Source organism: Danio aesculapii, chromosome 5 (genome assembly GCF_903798145.1).
Source record: "Danio aesculapii chromosome 5, fDanAes4.1, whole genome shotgun sequence".
Taxonomy (NCBI): domain Eukaryota; kingdom Metazoa; phylum Chordata; class Actinopteri; order Cypriniformes; family Danionidae; genus Danio; species Danio aesculapii.
In genome coordinates this window covers 68,345,027-68,365,379 of record NC_079439.1, presented here as the reverse complement: position 1 = coordinate 68,365,379, position 20,353 = coordinate 68,345,027, and the positions used below count along the sequence as shown (strand labels likewise).

Genomic DNA, 20,353 nt, shown 5'->3' with positions numbered 1-20,353 from the left:
TGAATGTTTTAGATAAGTTCAGATAAGAGTTGGACATCATGAGGGCAAATTAAGCGTGAATTAAATTTTTTTTTAGTGAACAATTCCATCATATCTCCTCTCTTCTTCACAGGGAAAGCAGTTTCCGAAGTGAATCTGAAAAGGAGAAAGCAGCACTTCAGCAGACACTGCAGACGCAGAGCGGCTTGGTCTCAGAAAAAGACACTGAATTAAACTCTCTGAGAAATGAGGTAACATCTTCATCTGTTTAAGTCCAATTCAACGAAAGTGAAAGTCAGACAACTATAAGTTAAAAGTAGGCCCACATATCTGCGGGCGCAGAAAGCTGCAGATTTTGAGTCTTATTTATTTACTTGTGTAAATGTGTGTCAATTTATATTTATTCTGTTTTTAAATTCATTTCAGTAATATTATTGACTAATATGAAAATGTTCATTTGATTTATTTACAATAGAGTTTGTAAAGTAATATCTTCTGTTCTTTAGTAGATATATTATATGAGATACTTGCTTTGTTTACCAAATAAGCAGATCTAATTGGATTTGCATTGTAAACATTAAGTAATGTTAAAAACTCATTATTTTTGTTAGGGTTGGGTTGATAGACTACGTCATCGTCCATCACTGATGACTGATAGATCCTCCGCCCCGCCCCCATCACAGCAGCAACCCGCGAAAAACACACAATTAGACCCCATTTTCACTAATAAATGTTTTAAAATGGCATTTTAGAATGAAAACGATCTACATCCACACTGTTTTACCTAGCATTTCTGAACAGCCCTCCATCCACACTATCTCGCTGAAAATGCACATCAACGTGACCACCCGTGCACACCCTGCCATGCGCTTCAGCAGTACATGCTTACATCTGAGCTCCAGGCAGTAAGTAAGGGGTGCTTTGAGCCCAAAACCCCAGAGAGCAGTGCACGTCGGACAGTTTATTAAGGATAAACGTCTCACTATAGCGTCAGTGCACTGCTTCAATCTTTCTCTTCCACACTTGTACTTAGTAATTTTAGTGAAAACCTCAGATACCTTTGGTTGGTTTCTGTTAGTTATGCACCTTTTTTTACCAACCAAGTTGGTCGACGCCATTATAACGACACAGATCACTCTACCTATTCATGCCAGAGTGCCGCGGGAAAAGTGATTGACAGGAGGTCATTTGTGTGTAACTTATCTAGATTCGTGATTTGGTTATGGGTAAAACAAAGACCATGCGGGTCAGGTAGTTGAAACGATAGGCTACAAATAATTAATTTGTTATGAATTGATTAATTATTTACGAACGAATTATTCACTGCTGCCTACAGTGACGTTGCCATCGTCCATAGCAGTGTTTCACATTAGACATCGTATGATGCCAAATTGGTCGACATCGCCCAACCCTAATTTTTATTTCATATATTAAGTGGTTAGCAATGCATATTACTAATTAAAAAAATACATTTTTGACATATTTACAGTTGGAAATTTAGTAATGACTTTAATGTTTCAAACATCTTTTGGCATAAAGGAAAAATCTAAAATTTTGACTCACATACAGTGTATTTTTGGTTATTGCTGAATATAATACCTGTGCCAAGTTTTGTTGTGCAGGGTCACATTTTGGCACATCCAAAATTGCATTGATAGTTGGTGCGAAACACTTGGTAAATATGATAAGTTTGATTTTAAATGTGCCGTTATATTTGTTATAGATAAGTATTTTAACTGTTTTTAACTACTTAAATATTACAATAATACTAGCAATAGACTGTTTACATGGGTGAAAAACGTATCTACTGAAACTATCAGTAAAACATACCTGGAAGATTCAGAGAATTTCTGTTTTCCCGCAATAAGATGAGATGCCAAAATGTTAAGCAAACCCTTGTGCGTAGATGATTAGGAGATGTTTCTGAATGCTTTCTCTGTACTCTTTGTAGCTGGATGCTCTAAAACAGCAGAACTCTCAGCATCAGGAGAGTCTGAGTTCTGACAGTCAGAGGATCAAGAGTCTCAGTAAAGAGATGTGAGTGATCTCCATTGTGAAATCTGAATATTTTCACCTTGATGTTTATTTGTATAGAGTTGTTTTGTTCATGTTTAATTTAGCTTAAATATATCTTACTTGACTTTTTTACTATTTAATTTTTTTGCTTTTTGCATTTGCACAATATTTGATAGTAAGGAATTACACAGATTATGCAATTTCATAACTATAATAATGATAATATACAATAATATACTAATCAATTCTTGATTTATATGTGTTATTTGTTAATATATATAAGTTTGTAAAACCTCCTTTGAGTCTCCTGAGAAATGAGGTCATTTTAAATGTCTATTTTGAGAAACTCCTCTGAAAGAGATGCATCTTATTTCATGCATATACAATACAGTATTGTCATTGGTTTATTGGTATTGTTTATTGGTAACATTTCACTGTCATTCATTTTTTAACACCAAAAAAGCATCGAATCGGTGTTCAAACAAATGTTGGTTATGCGTTTCAGTGAGGAATTGAAACAAGCCGCTGTCGAGAAATCCCAAGCAGTGGACGATCTGAAAAATGAGAAGGAAAAGCTAACCATGGATCTCGCCAACAGCCTCAAAGACAGCAACATACTACTAAACGTATGTTCAAATAAGATTTATGTAGTGTAGATTAGGAAGTTTGTCTTATGCAAAGTTTAGACTGCTTGATTTTAGCCCTGATTTTGACTCGCCGACAGGTTTTGTGAAATGGCAGACAAATGCCTGAATTCACAGGCAAATCGGTGCTCGTTCACGTGAGTGACAATCACACAGTATGAACTATCAAGGATGCAAAATGAGAGAATCGCTGATGAGTCGCTGACGCCCGTGAGATATTTGGCGTGCTAAATATCTGGAGCTGTCGGAGATTCAAAATCACGCCATGTGAAATGTGTTCTTATTGAAAATAACATCAGCGATCACCTACAGCCAATGAGAGAGCAGCATCCACTAGTGTGGGTATCTGCAGGCCAGCGGGATGTTAGGGAGAAGGTAAAAGTGCTCAATTACAGTGTATTTGGATCCAAGAAATGGAGGAAAATCTAGTGTAAATTTGGCAGGAGCACCCGTGTCTGTTTGACGTGTCGTCTAAGCAATATCACAATCAGGTCGAAAAGTAAATAAAAGTTAAGGAGAGATTGTTAATTCTCTTCAAAAGTCAGGTGAGCAATACAAGTTTCTAAAGCTAAAGCCTGCTTTTTCCATTACGTAGTTAATAACGAAAGATGTATTACGTGACCTCGTGTTGTTTTTGTGACCTCTCGCGTTTGTTTGGTTGTGAGACGTAGTTTGGACAAAGTTGTCTGTGATTCTTCCTATTTTAAAGTCATGCAGTGTGAACTCTCCTGTCGCTGATCCATCCTACAGTGTAAACAGCACAGACAGAATGCTACCCCTAGTCATGCAGTGTGAAAACATCTGTGACACGATTACTTTGAAAATCATGCAGTCTGAACTCGGCATAACAGAACTAATTAGTGTTAAGATCATTGAACATAATCTTTAAACCTGCTGTTTAGTACACAGTTTACAAAATTATTATTATTATTATTATTATATTTGAATATATATTATAAAACGATGTATAATATATATTCAATTGTGATACAAGTTGTTGTTGTTGTTGTTGTTGTTATTATGCTAATGATGATAATGATGATGATTATTATTATATTATTATGCTAATAATGATGATGATTATTATTATTATTATTATTATTATGCTAATGATTATGATGATGAATATTATTATTATTATGCTAATGATGATGAAGATGATGATTATTATTATTATTTATTAAATGTATAAAAAACTGTTCTTAAATTGATTATTGTTGTTGAATTATTTGCTGATCATTGAACAACCTTTAGACCTGCTGTTTAGTGCACTGTTTAAAATAAATATTATTATTTTTATTATAGTTGAATATATATTAAAATGATGCACAATATATATTCAAATATACTTATTATTATTATTATTATTTATTTATTAAATGTATTAAACTGTTCTTAAATTGATTATTGTTACGTTGTAACAATGATCAATTTAATAATTATTATTATTATTTATTAAATGTATTTAAAAATTATTTGCTGATTGTATAATATATATTCAAATATAATAATAATAATATTTATTGGTATTTATATATTATTATTATTATTATGCTAATAATAATGATGATAATAATTATTCTTAATAATTATTAGTATTATTAATAATAACAATATTATTTTTATTTATTTATTTTTTTTATTGTTCTTAAATTGATCATTGTTATGTGTTTTATGTATTTTATGTCTAAATTATTTGCTGAATTTGACATTTGTGAACATTCTGGTTTAGGAGTTAAAAGCCCTAAATTTTATTCTTTTATTTAATGCAGCTCAAAAAGGAGTGTGATAACCTCATCGATCAGCTGAAGGAGATGAAGAAGAGGTATGGGACAACAGACGAATGATTATGAATATGAAACCATATACACTAGTGTTTCCCAACCCCCTTCCTGAAGGCACAGCAACGGTACACATTTTCAACCTCTCCCTAATCAAACACCTGAATCAACTCATCAGAAGATTAGAAGAGACTCCAAAACCTGAAATGAATGGGTCCGATAAGGGAGACATCCAAAATATGTACTGTTGGTGTGCCTCCAGGAACTGGGCTGGGAAACACTGATATATATATATATATATACAGTAGATGCACTTTAAGTAATTGCCTCAGCTTTTTGTGTGCTGACCCTGCTCAACCCAAATGAACGAGTACTATCTGTCTTGTGTTCAGGGAAAGCACTTTAACAAGTGAATCCGAAAAGGAGAAAGCAGCACTTCAGCAATCTCTTCAAACCCAGAGTGCCTTGATCTCAGAAAAGGACAAAGAGTTAGACTCCATGAGAAACGAGGTAGTATGACTGCTCATGAAATTACTGTTCAGTAGAATTTTCAAAGGTCACACAGTTGGATTGAGTCTTAAAGTACGCATGGAATCATAAATAACCATATTGATTTTGTTAGTTCACATTGCTAGTTTTGTGGGGAACACCTCATCTGTGCATGTCATTAAGAACAAATAATTGTAAAAAAAACTAGATATTAAAGTTTGAGGACAAACTTTTTGGTGGCTTGAAAAGCCGAGTCTAAAAGTTTGAAGTCGTTTTACAGTGTAAATAACTGAAGCAGTTTTTATGAAGTTTGAAACAGTCGGCATAGATAAGTACATATATGTTAGCATGTTTCTAGGTTGTTGCTAGGCGGTTGCTAAAGTATTCTGAGTGGTTGCTAGGCAGTTGCTAACATAAACTAGCATGATTCTAGCATTAATTAGCATGTTACTAGCATGTTTCTAGCATGAATTAGCATGTAACTAGCATGATTCTACCATGAATTAGCATGATTCTAGCATGAATTAGCATGTAACTAGCATGATTCTAGCATGAATTAGCATGTTTCTAGCATAATTCTAGCATGAATTAGCATGTTACTAGCATGATTCTAGCATGAATTAGCATGTTGCTAGCATGATCCTAGCATGAATTAGCATGTTACTTGCATGTTTCTAGCATGAATTAGCATGTTACTAGCATGATCCTAGCATGAATTAGCACGTTACTTGCATGTTTCTAGCATGAATTAGCATGTTACTAGCATGATCCAAGCATGAATTAGCATGTTTCTAGCATGAATTAGCATGATTCTAGCATGGTTCTAGCATGAATTAGCAAGTAACTAGCATGATTCTAACATGAATTAGCTTGTAACTAGCATGATTCTAACATGAATTAGCATGTAACTAGCATGATTATAGCATGGATTAGCATGTTTCTAGCATGAATTAGCATGTTGTTAACATAATTCTAGCATGAATTAGCATGTTTCTAGCATAATTCTAGCATGAATTAGCATGTTACTAGCATGATTCTAGCACAAATTAGCATGTTATTAGCATAATCCTAGCATGAATTAGCATGTTACTAGCATGATCCTAGCATGAATTAGCATGTTACTTGCATGTTTCTACCATGAATTAGCATGTTACTAGCATGATCCTAGCATGAATTAGCATGTTTATAGCTTGAATTAGCATGTTACTAGCATGATCCTAGCATGAATTAGCATGTTACTTGCATGTTTCTAGCATGAATTAGCATGTTACTAGCATGATCCAAGCATGAATTAGCACGTTTCTAGCATGAATTAGCATGTTTATAGCTTGAATTAGCATGTTACTAGCATGATCCTAGCATGAATTAGCATGTTACTTGCATGATTATAGCATGAATTAGCATGTTGTTAGCATGATTCTAGCATGAATTAGCATGTTATTAGCGTATTTCTAGCATGAATTAGCATGTTATTAGCATGATTCTAGCATGAATTAGCATGTTTCTAGCATGTTATTAGCATGATTCTACCATGAATTAGCATGTTTCTAGCATGTTATTAGCATGATTCTAGCATGAATTATTATGTTATTAGCATGATTCTAGCATAAATTAGCACGTTTCTAGCATGAATTGGCACTTCCTGTTTGTTTTTAGTTAAATTTTTAGATTACGTCTGTTTGAGGTATTGGGGCGTAGCTAACATACTTAACCACGCCCCTTCAACTGTCAGTTTTGACAACAAGCAGCAATGGTGAGGACGGTTATGTTAGGTTGTAATAACTCTCCCCAAACCCTCAATCTCTCTGAACGAAATGCCTGCTTTACTACATCCAATAAGCTTGCAGTCGAAAACAAACAAGCCACGCCCACTGTTTTCTCATTTAATATTCCATTTCTTTTGGAACTGCATCACAATACGGGAAAAAATGGTCGCAACTTCTGGTTCATTCAGACTTTAATGAGTAGGGATGCACTGAATTTTTAGCCTCTGAAAATGAACAGCTGAAAATGACATGTTTGATTTTTGGCCAAAAGAGAGAATATGAGCTGAAAAAAAAGGTCATGCTATGCTGTTGTTAGCCCTCTTCATCCAGCCATAGACGCTCCATGCTGTGAATAATAATAATAATTCAGGGGGGCTAATAATTCTGACTTCCACTGTATGTATAACACACTTATGTATAGAAGTATTTTGAGAATAAATGTAGTGTTGTAATTACCATGACCTGTGTTCACTGTGTGATTGGGATTGAGCCATTATGGATTTCAATACAGACTTTTACCATGTTATTACATTTATAAAAGCTTAAAAGATGAATTCTTTTTCTTTTCTTTCCACTCTTAATGCAGCTCAAAAAGCAGCGTGAGAGCCTCAACAGTCAGTTGAAGAAGATAGAAATGAGGTAAGCAGCTACTGGAAATTTGATGCAATTTTCTACTGTATTTTACATAGAGGTAGTTTGTTGTTGCTGTAATAGAGACATTCTGACTGTACATCCCTGCATTAATAAATGTACAACGCATCCAACACGTTTTTCTTTATTTGTTTTTTGTAATTCGAGTTTTTCTGATGTACTTTGTTCAGTCTTGTTTACACATGCGGGTTACATGGAAATAGGAGTTGAACACCTCATGGTTTTTTCCTGGGAATAATATTTCTAAAGGAGCTGTTGACATGGAATTGAAAACAGATTTTGGTAAAAACAAGTCAGGTGATTGGCTGGGCCATTCTTCAGCTTGTTTTTCTTTCTCTGAAAGCATATGAGAGTTTCCTTGGCTGTATTTTGAATCATTGTCTTGCTGAAATGTCCACCCTGGTTCCATCTTCATCATCCTGATAATGTAGATGTTGGACTGAAGCAAGTAATATTCATTTATTCATCACACTGAGGAAGGGCAGAGGGTTATTCTCCATTTCCACCTGGGAATACTCTTCCCGGGGTCCTCAGAGTCACCGATTCGATCCAAGACCAGCGACGAGATGATCCCAAGGTTTCCATATCCTTGACCAGGCCGTATCCTGAGCAGCTACTGTGGTGATCATGGAGGAGTGGAGAACATGAGACTGATTCCTGTGACGCTCCAGAGACAGACGAGTCTTCGCTGAGTCTCCATCTGAGTCTGGTTTCTCTCAAGGTCCCCCCCCCCCCCCCCCCCTTCGCTGTCGCCTCTAGCTTGCATGGTTTGGGATCGGTAGAGCTACGCATCGTTGGATTTGCTCTTCAGTGTTTGGACTCTTAGTAGTGAATTGAGGGTTGCTGAAGATCTATTGAGAGATTTCAGCTGCTGTCTGGGCTTTTACTGCCTTTCTACACCTCCCTTTCTTCATGTGTTCAATACTTTTTTACCCTGTGTCAGTTTATTTTATTACACATAACGTCATTCATTCATTCATTCATTTTCTTTTCGTCCCTTTATTAATCTGGGGTCGCCACAGCGGAATGAACCGCCAACTCATCCAGCATTTTTGTTTTATGCAGCAGATGCCCTTCCAGCTGCAACCCATCACTGGGAAACACATACACACTCATTCACACACACATACACTACGGACAATTTAGCTTACCTAATTCACCTATACCACATGTCTTTGGACAGTGGGGGAAACCGGAGCACCTGGTGGAAACCCACGCAAAAGCAGGGAAAACATGCAAACTCCACAGAGAAACGCCAACTGACCCAGCCGAGGCTTGAACCAGCAACCTTCTTGCTGTGAGGCGACAGCACTACCTACTGCGCCACTGCGTTGCCCACATAACTTCATTTGTAAACTAATTAATTTTGTTTTAATTTGTGGATTCTTTGGTTGTTACAAATATCTGGTGACAATTTTAAGTCAACAGTACCTTTAGAAATATGTTTTCTGAGAAAAATGGTGACGTGCTCTATGCTTATTTTTCCCCGCTGTAACTAAACATGAACCTGCGGTCTGTCTTCTGCACAGGGAAAGCACTTTAACGAAAGAAACGGAGAAGGAGAAAGCAGCACTTCAGCAATCTCTTCAAACCCAGAGTGCCTTGGTCTCAGAAAAGGACAAAGAGTTGGACTCCATGAGAAACGAGGTAACGGTCGGTTTGGCTTTTTGAGTGTTTGTGCATGTTAGAATTTTTGCTCAGTTCTTTGTGTGTTTGTTGCGTGCAGATGGGTGGTCTGCGGGATCAGACACAGACGCTGCAGTCCAGTCTCAAATCTCAGAAGAGTGAGAATATTCAGCTTCAGGAGCGACTGAAGGGTCTGGAGAGGAGTTTAGCCGACACTCAGATCACCAGCACAGGAGATAACGCCTCAGGTACAGCACTACACATGAATTTATAGCTTATATTAAAGGGATAGTTCACCCAAAAATGAACATTTACTCATCATTTATTCACCAACAAGTGGTTCTGAACCAGTTTGAGTTTCTTTATTCTGCTGAACACAAAAGCAGATATTTTGAAGAATGGTAAAAACCCAGGAACTGACTTCCAGAGTAGGAAAAGAAATACTGTGGATGCCACTGGTCACAGGTTTTCAGCTTTCTTCAAATTATCTTTTTTTCCGTTCAACAGAAGAAAGAAACTCAGGTTTGGAACAAGTAAAGGATGTAAATTATTACAATTTTTGGGTGAACTCCTTTAAAGGGGTTTATATTAACCACTTAAACTCTAGTGCTATTTTAGGATTTCCACCTGGATTTTGCCTACCTAAATTTAAAAGCTTCCCAAATCCACATGCAGAGGTGTAAATGCAAAAAATTTGGTATCATTTTAAAGAAAACCCTTTGAATTTTCATAAAACACTATTGAAAGTGTTTAAAATAACTGTATATGTTGTCTGTGTTATAATAAACGCCTAAAAAAGAGGCGCTTTTTGTATTATTTTTTATAAACTCAAATTTGAAAGTGTACCTTTTAGGTTCTGTGTGGTCTAGTTTGCTGTTATTCATTTTGGTGATTCCTGCACATGTCTGTAATCATAGGAAAAAAAGAAAAATGTCTCTACCATAATTTATGTAAAAGTTATTGTATTCCAACTGATGAGAGGTGCTATACGAGCCACAGGGATCGATCATTGTTTTCATATTTCACTCAAACATAATTCACTGTGTTTGGACCACGTCAGACATATAAAAGGATTACTTATGCATATCACCTTAAAAACAGAGGAGAAATAGCCTTGAAGCGCACAGCATAAGATAAGAGATGACAGCTGTCTGTGCTATCTGGGGCTGCTTATTGATCATAAATGTATTGTTTTCACTTGTGCGCCATTAAAACACCGCGATTCATTCGACAACCGTTTGATATGAGAATATAATTCAGTAAAGAATGCTAGAACCGTATGAGCACTGGCAAGAGCTTTCATTTGAGCTATAACTTGTACATGTGTCATATATGAACCATATGAAAATGAACCAATGTTCAATACCCAGCTCGGGTATCCAAAATACTGTGTTCTTAAGTGTAAATAACTTTTGTATAGTAGACTAAAAACCAAAGTGATTCATATGTGCATAAAATATAGATTCTACACTTTCAAACGAAACCACTTAAGGGGGTCTGGTGCAGTGCTAGCCCTTTAAATCTTAAAGCGAAAGTTGATGACGCTACATCAGTTTAACTGGTTAAAAGGGTCCTTTAATAAGATTAAATGTGTTTACATATTTAAATGGTGTTATATGGAAGCCAATATTTTAAAAACATTGTCCTGACTATTTCATCAGGAGAACGCACAGTGCATTTATTTTTGTTCAAATCTTTGTGCTTGCATATAAGCAAGTGTCTCTTACCTTAAAACTCTTATCTTTTAGGTGTAATCCTAATTAATGTTTAATATGCGTGACATATTTGCTTGTTTCTGTGCCATCCAGATGATTCTGCCTTAAGAATGTGGAAGGAGGCGAAGGAGAATGCTGAGCATCAGGTACACAGAGTTTTTTCCCATCTGTAAACCTTTCCCCATTCATAAAAAGCCTCATTTACAGCGTCAGTGTAAAACCATAGACTGACTGTAAAATATATGGACGTAGCATCCGTGACGTCACCCATAGGTTTCTGAAGAGTGCAAAAGAAGCTACAAGTAGGCGCGGCCAACCGTCGCTATTTTGTTCGCGCGTCATCGCACTCACGGCGGGATACCAAACAAGGGCAAAGAGGCGGAGAGTGAGCGGAGCTACAGACACCTGCTGGCGCTTTGCTTAGACCTGGCAGACAGACTTTACTTTGGGAGAAACGCTTAATACTCTATTACCTGCGACTCGTTTGTGTTCTGACCACATGTGCTTGGCTGTACACTATATCAATAAAGTGTTTAGACTTTTAAAAACACTGTAGTAACACATTGAGCCACTAAGCATTGCTCTTATGACGTTTTTCTACAGGAGGAAAACGCGAATTACTTCCAAACACTTTAAATATAGTCTGTGTTAGTAAATGCAAGACTATTGATGAACTCCAGGCATAACACTATGATAACGCTTCAGATGACTGTTCTAGAGCCTACAGCTAATCAATCTGTCAGATTCTGGAGTGCTTTACGGGTCTAAAGAACATTATTAATGATAAATGATCTTAAATAAAACACACACACTTATAGAGATGGTGTATAAGTATATAACTTTACTCACATGGGAAACGGAGGCCACATGAATGGTTTGTGAGCACAATTAAGTGCACACAGCATCCCATATCATCTGATAATTGTAAGAAATAAGTCCAAAAGGCAGCTGACTGTGTAAAGCCACATAAAATAGAGCAAAAATACGATGAATATGCTGAGATCAGTGGCTAATCTGCCGGATTCAGCTGAGGTGAAGTGACGGCGACCAGCGAGACCTAGCTGTCACTCAATTGGCCACGCCCTTAATTATGCAAACTTAATATAACCTACTATAAAGGAAATGGATGAGTTATAAAAAAATTCACCCCCCTCACAGTTGTCATAGAGGGTAATAATAGCTATATGACCCATAATCGTTCTTTGTACCAGGCTGTAAACACCTTTTTTTCTGCTGTAAAATTGGCCATTCTAACAGTGGGCTCAATTGCAATTTGCTCTATTATGGAGCCAGGACTAGCGGAATTTTGATGAATTGCAGTTTCAGTTACTTCCGTGTTGGCTTCCCGAGGGAGAGCGGGAGGTTGCCGCTTGTGTAAAACACGCTTTGAAGAAATGTATTCTGTCGTCTTAAAATACATTACAAATTACAAAAAAAATTTTACTGTTTGTTTGTTTTTCCTGTGAACTGTGAAGTTTTTTTTGAGTATATAGTTATTCAACACTTAAAAATTAAAGATGTTGTAACTGAAATTATTATTCATAGTGAATTATACAATGCAGTTCAATGGCTACCAACACTGAGTAAAAAAAAACAACCTTTACAGGCCAAACTAATTTAATACCGTGTTTTATGCACCGACTGATAATTTTGTCTTGTATTTATCATCAGCATATGTATTGTCTAGAGTTATTAATGCCGACTGTACATAATGTGTAAAATAATTCCTTATATTCCGCTCATGTCTACTTATCTATGCATGAATTGCACATCCTCACTGGAAAAAACGAAAGTCTACTCAAATATTGCCTTGACAGGACGTTGTATGTAGTATACTTGTTCTTGCTGCTTGCAGTAGATCTACTGTGCTAACATGGTAACGCTGGTAATATAACACCCTTCACTGTCAACAAAATTTTACTGTCAGAACAGTTTGGTTATTTTATTGACTTGTGTTTTTCTTTTTAATTGGTATAATTTAAGTTGAGCTAACTTTAAAAAGTTTTAGTTATTACATTTTATTTAATAAATAATAAATGATTATTACGAAGCAGTTTCGGTTTTCAGCCAAGTGCATCCTGAATTTAAATGTTGGTGCATTCCTATTAATAAGTTGTGATTGTTCACATCATTATTATTATTATTATTATTATTATTATTATTATTATTATTAGATGTGATTATGTGATGCAGTGCCTTGACAATGCCATAGTTTAATCGTAAAGCAACTGGAATGAGGTTTTCTATTGGTTTAGGAGAGGATTTCGAATCATGGATTAAGAATTGCACTGTTTAAACACTTTAATGCTAATTACCTACTTTATTTTTTGGGGAAGGTTGAGTTCCTGAACTCGGTCATTGTGGAACTGCAACGGAAGAACGAAGACCTCAAATCTAAACTGGAGAAGATGGCCGAAGCGGCGCTCAATGGAAACGGTGCAGCTGAAATGGACAGCCGTAACAACAGGTGTTTGTCTGTTTGTTTTTATTTACTCCCATTCATTTTTATTTCACAAACCTTCTCTTAACATGTTTTATTAAACTTTCACATAAGTATTCTTGTAAGTCGGGTGTTGCTTGTTTCACATCTGTCAGTTTGAATGAGTTTCTTTCAGCTAGGGTTATGTACTATAGTCATTTATATCATTTATTGATCATTCTAATTGCTTGTAAACACTAGGGCTGCAACTAACAATTATTTGAATAATCGATTAATCTGACCATTATTTTTCTGATAAATTGAGGAAAAAAAAAAAAAAACATTACTTTCCAACCCTTTATTCAAAAACAGAAGTAAAATCTTTAGAAAGTGCACAAACATGTTGTCCTTGATCATGCCTGAGCTGTTATAATAATAATAAAATTAAAATAACTTAGTAGTTTTGTCCTGTTTTCAGTTCAGTTTCAGTTTCCTTTATTTTGTCATTCAAAACATCACAATAAAATTGTAATGCAGAACGAAATTACGTTGCAACAGACCCAACAAGAACATAAGAAACATCACTATACAAACATTATAAAATCCTAACATGATAGACAAGCTTTATAATTTCATAAAAATATAGTTATATAAGATAGAACCTGATTTAAAAAGAACTCTCAGTAGAGAGTAACTTAATACTAAAATACCTATTTCACCATTTGTTATAATAGTTATAATATTAATAATTTACGCTAGTTTAACTATTTATTGGTTTACTATTTTACACTAGCTATCAATAGTGTTTAAGAATAGATCTTATTCAAAAGTCTTATAATGCCAGGATAAAAACTATCACGAAACCGCACTGATTTGGTCCTCAGGCTTCTGTAACGCCTGCCTGATGGCATGAGCGTGAGCAGGCTATGGCCAGGGTGAGTTGGATCCCTTAAAATGCTATTTGCCCTAGACAGACAACGTCGTTGATAAAGTTCCTCGATAGATGTCAACTTGACTCCAACAGACCTTTCAGCTGACTTTATGATCCTCTTAATGGTGTTCTTGTCAGATACACTACTATTCTCATACCAAAGGGAGATGCCATTAGTGAGAACACTCTCAACAGCCCCTCTGTAAAAAGTTGTAAGAATTGATGGGCTGAGGTGTGCCCTTTTTAACCTTCTCAGAAAGTGCAGTTGTTGGTGCGCTTTCCTTGCAAGACAAGTGGTATGAAGAGACCAAGTCAAGTTCTCGGTAACGTGGACCCCCAGGAATTTAACCTGCTGTACAGTCTTCACCGCAATATTGTTGATATATACAGGGGAGTAAATGGGGCGTTTCTTCCTGAAGTCGATCTTTATCTTGGATATTTCAATCCAAATATCTAAAAAAAAATCTTAAATCCAGATACATACTAGACCAGGCATGGGCAAACTTGATCCTCGAGGGCTGGTGTACCTGCAGAGTTTTGCTCCAACACTAATCAAACACACCTGAACACCCTAATTAGTGTCTTTAAGATCACTAGAAAGCTACAAGCAGGTGTGTTTGATTAGGGTTGGAGCAAAACTATGCAGGGACCCGGCCCTCCAGGATCAAGTTTGCCCATCCCTGTACTAGACACATGAAATAGCATAAGAAATTGTCTTTTTTTCTGAAAAAAAATAAAGTTACACCTTAAAATAAAGTTAAATAAAGCTAAATTATTAGCCAATGGGGTAAGAAAATAATCTTAATGAGATGTAATCTCAAACAGAAGATTTAAAATTTTGTTTAGATATTTGGACTGGAAACGAGACGAAATGACTAAGTAAGAAAAGTGTAGCTGCATGACTACAGATGGAAAAATAAATGATCTAAAAAAGGCGAGTGAATAAAAACGTGTCTTTAGTCTTGCAATGGAAAGTGCACAGTAACTCTACCACCGCTGCTTTACTGCTGTTATTAACTTTTACACTGGTGAGTTTAAAAGATTCTATCTGCAACCGAGTGACTTTTGTTAGACGATCATTATTTTCGAACGTTCCCCCTTAATGCTTCCGTGGCGACGCGTCATGTTTGTCACGTGACACACCGCAGCCATAATAGCGCTGTATGACAGATGTTTCCCTTTTAATATGCTTTTCCGTTTTAGTTCAACGTGTTCACACGCTTGCTCATGTCATCATCTACCTGATATTCCAATTCACAAAAACATGTCAGTGAGTGTTTTTTGTTGTTTAAAAGATATATAGATGATCTTGATCAGGGGTCACCAAACTTGTTCCTGGAGGGCCGGTGTCCTGCAGATTTTAGCTCCAACCCTGATCAAACACACCTGAACAAGCTAATCAAGGTCTTACTAGGTATGCTTGAAACAAACAAGCAGGTGTGTTGAGGCAAGTTGGAGCTGAACCCTGCAGGGACACCGGCCCTCCAGGACCGTGATTGGTGACCCCTGATCTTGATCGTGGTCTATGACGTTAGATGGGCATCGCCATGTTTACTAGCATCCGGTCGTTTGCCTCATTCATAAAAGCAAAACATGCAGGATTCAGCACGTAAATTCATCAGTTACTCCCAAAATGCATGCAAGCAAGTGGCTGGCCAGCTGGGAGAAGAATAGATTGAACTTTATAGTTACTACCACTATGTGTGTCTGATGAAGACACACTGGTAAATTATATTTCAATGGATTGTTATACTTTCTTGTGTGTTTTACAAACTCTAAATGTATTGTTTCACCAGTACTTGTGTGTATTTAGATGTCTAAAACATAAAATAAGCATTGGGTGGTTAAAAACACTGCATAACTGTGATAGTGTGACACGTCTTTCTCTGGTTCAGTCCCAGCCAACGCACCAAAGCTTAGTTTGAATTTTTCACATCATGCTTGTCAAGCTGAATAACAAGTAAACATCAAGCACCAGGGACATTACAGTGGGATTATGTAGTGATTTACCCTGCTGTTGCTCCCTTCCCTGTCATGTATCTTTCCTCTCAGAGTTACCTCCGCTCGTATTTTTGCTCCATCCTGTCTGTGAGGCGCTGAACTAAAGTTTTATTCATAATCAAACGTCTCCGCGTCGCACGACACGACGAATCGATTATGAAATTCGTTGCCAACGTTTTAGTAATCGTTTTTAATCGATTCGTTGTTGCAGCCCTAATAAACACCAACGGTTTCAAACTATTTTATATAAAATACTTGCTTGGAGTAAATTAAAAAATAAATATATATATATATATATATATATATATATATATAATTTAAATAAATTAAAGTGCTGCAAAAAACAAATGAATATTTGATCATGTTTTTTGGCATAAAATAATAATCTATCATTTAGACTCATACAATGTATTTTTGGCTTTTACCACAAATATACCAGTGCAACATTAATCCGTTTATTATTATCATCATTATTATTATTATTATTATTATTTACAAAATTATGTTTAACAGGATTTTTCACAGTATGTCTGATAATATTTTTTCTTCTGGTGAAAGTCTTATTTGGTTTATTTTAGCTAGAATAAAAGCAGTTTTTAATTTTTTAAAGCCATTTTAAGGTTAATATTATCAGCCCCCTTAAGCAATATTATTTTGATTGTCTACAGAACAAACCATCTTTAAACAACGTCTTCCCCAATTACCCTAATGCCGAGTTCAGACTGCATGATTTTCAAAGTAATCGTGTCACAGATGTTTTCACACTGCATGAATCGCCGACTTTGTCCAAACCTCGTCTCACAAAAAAAAAAAAACACGTGAGAAGTGACGTAAAAACAACGCGAGGTCACGTAATACATCTTTCATTATTAACTACATAATGGAAAAAGAAGCCTTTAGTGGGGTAGAAAATGTACTTATTTTCCTCACCTGGGTTTTGATAAAAATGAACAGTTTCTCCTCAACTTATTTTATTTTTTGACCCGGTTGTGATATTGCTCAGATGACACGTTTTTCAAATTTCCACTAGTTTTTCCTCCATTTCTTGGGTCCAAATACACTGTAATTGAGCACTTTTAACTTCTCCCCCAAACTCCTGCTCGCCTGCAGATACCAATACTAGTGGATGCTGCTCTCTCATTGGCTGTAGGTGATCACCGATGTTATTTTCAATCAGAACACATTTCACATGGCGTGATTTTGAATCTCCGACAGCTCCAGATATTTAGCGCGCCAAATATCTCACGGGCGTCAGAGACTCATCAGCGATTCTCATTTCGCATCCTTGATAGTTTATACTGTGTGATTGTCACTCACTTGAATGAGCACCGATTTGCCTGTGATTTCAGGCATTTGTCTGCGATTTCACAAAACCTGTCGGCGAGTCAAAATCAGGGCTAAAATCAAGCAGTCCGAACTCTGCTTATCTTACCTAATTAACCTAGTTAAGCCTTCTAAATGTCGCTTTAAGCTGAATACTACAGGGTGGGCCTTTTATATGGAAACACCTTAAAAAATTAGAATGGTTGGTGATATTAACGTCCTGTTTGTGTCACATTAGTAAATGTGAGGGGGCTCATGAAAGAATAAAGTTACATTAAAACCAAGCACACCATTGTTTTTCTTGTGAAATTCCCATCAAGTTTGATGTGTCACATGACCCTCTTCCTATTGAAAAAACTAAAGTTGGATTCAAATGGCCGACTTCAAAATGGCCACCATGGTCATCACCCATCTTGAAAAGTTTGCCCCCTCACATATACTAATGTGCCACAAACAGGAAGTTAATATCACCGACCATTCCCATTTTATTAAGGTGTATCCATATAAATGGCCCACAAGTAAAATATGATATAATATAATATGATATAATACAGATATCAAGTAAAATATTACGTGCTGTCATCATGGCAGAGTTGAAATAAATCAGTTAGAAATGAGTTAATAAAACTATTATGTTTAGAAATGTGTTGAAAAATATGCAAAACAGGAGTGCTAATAATTCTGACCCCACCTGTATAAATAATAAGGATATTAAATACAAACCCCTTGTCTATTCTTACCTAGTCACACCGAGCCGGCGATTAAAAAGAAGCCTCCTCCCCGTCTCTTCTGTGACATTTGCGACTGCTTCGACCTGCACGACACCGAAGACTGTCCCACCCAGGACCAGATGGAGGATTCGCCGCCGCACACCGCCTACCACGGCAGTCCCAATGACGAAAGACCGTACTGTGACATCTGTGAGGTGTTCGGCCACTGGACAGACTCCTGCAACGACGATCAAACTTTCTAGGGTCGCTTCCATGATCCCGCAGCATTTACACATGCAATACTATGCCTTGAATCAAAGAGTGCACAAAAAGAGACTATTGTTAGTGGGGGTTTTTGGGTGTGGTTTTTCACTTCGCCATATAAGCCTAAACCTTTCGGTCACTTTAAAGCAAGCATCAGTGGGTGATTTTTACCTGCCTTTATTGCACCGAATGACTGTTAAGAGGAAAAGGGGGTTCATGCTGTAAAAATATTCATGTTTTTGACTTGTTTCTAGTCCAAATATCGAAAAATTCTTAAATTAAGAAGCAAAATTGTGTCAAAATCAAGCAAGTTTTTCCTTAAAACAAGCAAAATAATCTGCTAAAATAATATTGTTCTCAATTTGAAGTGGGATTATTTGATTTACCACACATTGGCAGATGATTTAGCATGTTTTAAGGGGGAAAAACTCATTATCATTAATAATTATTAATAATAATTGATCATTATCAAACTTAATTATCACTTAATATTTCAGAAAATATAGCTATATTTTGTTACATATCAAGAAAATGCTTCTTTATTTAACAAGTTTTAGATATTTTAACTAGAAACAAGACACTTTAGGTGGAAAAAAGTTTTTTTGCAGTGTATTTTCACTTGAAAAGTACCTTTGTGAATGCTCTTTTATTCTTTATATCAGTGTTTCTCAACCATGTTCCTGGAGGACCACCAGCACTGCATGTTTTGGATGTCTCCGTTGTCTCACACCCATTAAAGGTCCTCCAGTCTCAGCTAATGAGCTGATGATCTGAATCAGGTGTGTTTGGTTAAAGAGACATGGAAATATGCGCTGAGCTGGTAGTCTTTGAGGAACGTGGTTGAGAAACACTGCTTTATATGGTGGTTATAAGCTGAAAACGTCCCCTGTAGGCTTGATTTTGGATCTTTGGACTTCTGACCTCTAGTGGATTGGAGGATAGACTTCTCAAGCCCTTAAAAAAGCCTTTCATGCATCACAGTTTGGATACTGTAAGAAAGTATTAATATAAAGAGTAAGTTATTCTACGGTTGTGAAATTATCGTCATTTCTCAACAACAAGAAGCAAAACGTAATAATAAGCATATTTTAATCATTACCTGTTTAGAAATGTTGGCCCAAATGCAGAATTGCGGGACAAAAAGACCTCATCTTACTGTTATTGTTTGGAGATCTGGTATGTATGAAGTTGTTCAGTAATATTAATGTTTCAAAGGTTGTTTGTGAGGCATTTATTTGTATAAAGGTCAAATGGGGGTAAATCTTATGGAAATAAACTTCATCAAATCTTTTAAGTGCATAAAGAAAACACTTGTTGTATATTAATGCTAATGTGCTGCTCTATCAATGTGTATGGGCCTGAAGAGCATCCTTAACTGTGTCGGAAATGTACCAGGGCTATTTTGCTCTTCTCAAAGCCAGACATTGTTTTTGAACATGAAACTTTCTGATAAATGATGAAGCAGTGATTCACAATAAACTTGGTTTTCCAAAAAGGTTGTTATTAACAGTGTTTGCTTTCTTATTTCTAACCTGCTGTCTACAGTTAAAATTGTGAAGGAGAGAGATGTTTTTATTATTATTATTTCAGCCTACTCATCTGTTTAAGGACTTTATTGCACCGAATGACTGTTAAGAGGAAAAGGGGGTTCATGCTGTAAAAATGTTAATGTTTTTGACCTGTTTCTAGTCCAAATATCAAACAATTCTTAATCAAGAAGCTATATTTAATTAAAATCAAGCAAGTTTTTCCTTAAAACAAGCAAAATAATCTGCTAAAATAATATTGTTCCCAATTTGAAGTGGGATTGTTTGACTAGCCACACATTAGCAGATGGTTTAGCATGTTTAAAAGGAAAAACTCACTTGATTGTGACTTAATATTTCTGAATATATGACTATATTTTGTTACAAATCAAGAAAATGTTTCTTGATTTAAGAATCTTTTGATATTTTGACTGGAAACAAGACACTTTAAGTGAAAAACTTTCTGATAAATGATGAAGCAGTGATTCACAATAAACTTGGTTTTTCAATGA

At 36.0% G+C, this 20,353-nt stretch overlaps 1 protein-coding gene across 4 annotated transcripts in view; it reads left to right on the top strand.

Moving 5' to 3' along the window:
• Positions 1-20,353, top strand: part of clip1a (CAP-GLY domain containing linker protein 1a) — a 74,130-nt gene extending 53,777 nt beyond the window's left edge. For all 4 annotated transcript variants that reach the window (XM_056458775.1, XM_056458771.1, XM_056458773.1 and 1 more), the window contains 11 exons: positions 113-230; positions 1,931-2,016; positions 2,501-2,621; positions 4,412-4,464; positions 4,813-4,930; positions 7,262-7,314; positions 8,856-8,973; positions 9,053-9,200; positions 10,761-10,813; positions 13,004-13,134; positions 18,086-20,353. In XM_056458775.1, the coding sequence (XP_056314750.1) occupies positions 113-230; positions 1,931-2,016; positions 2,501-2,621; positions 4,412-4,464; positions 4,813-4,930; positions 7,262-7,314; positions 8,856-8,973; positions 9,053-9,200; positions 10,761-10,813; positions 13,004-13,134; positions 18,086-18,314 (1,228 nt within the window). In that variant the 3' untranslated portion in view covers positions 18,315-20,353. The remainder of the gene's footprint in view (positions 1-112; positions 231-1,930; positions 2,017-2,500; positions 2,622-4,411; positions 4,465-4,812; positions 4,931-7,261; positions 7,315-8,855; positions 8,974-9,052; positions 9,201-10,760; positions 10,814-13,003; positions 13,135-18,085) is intronic.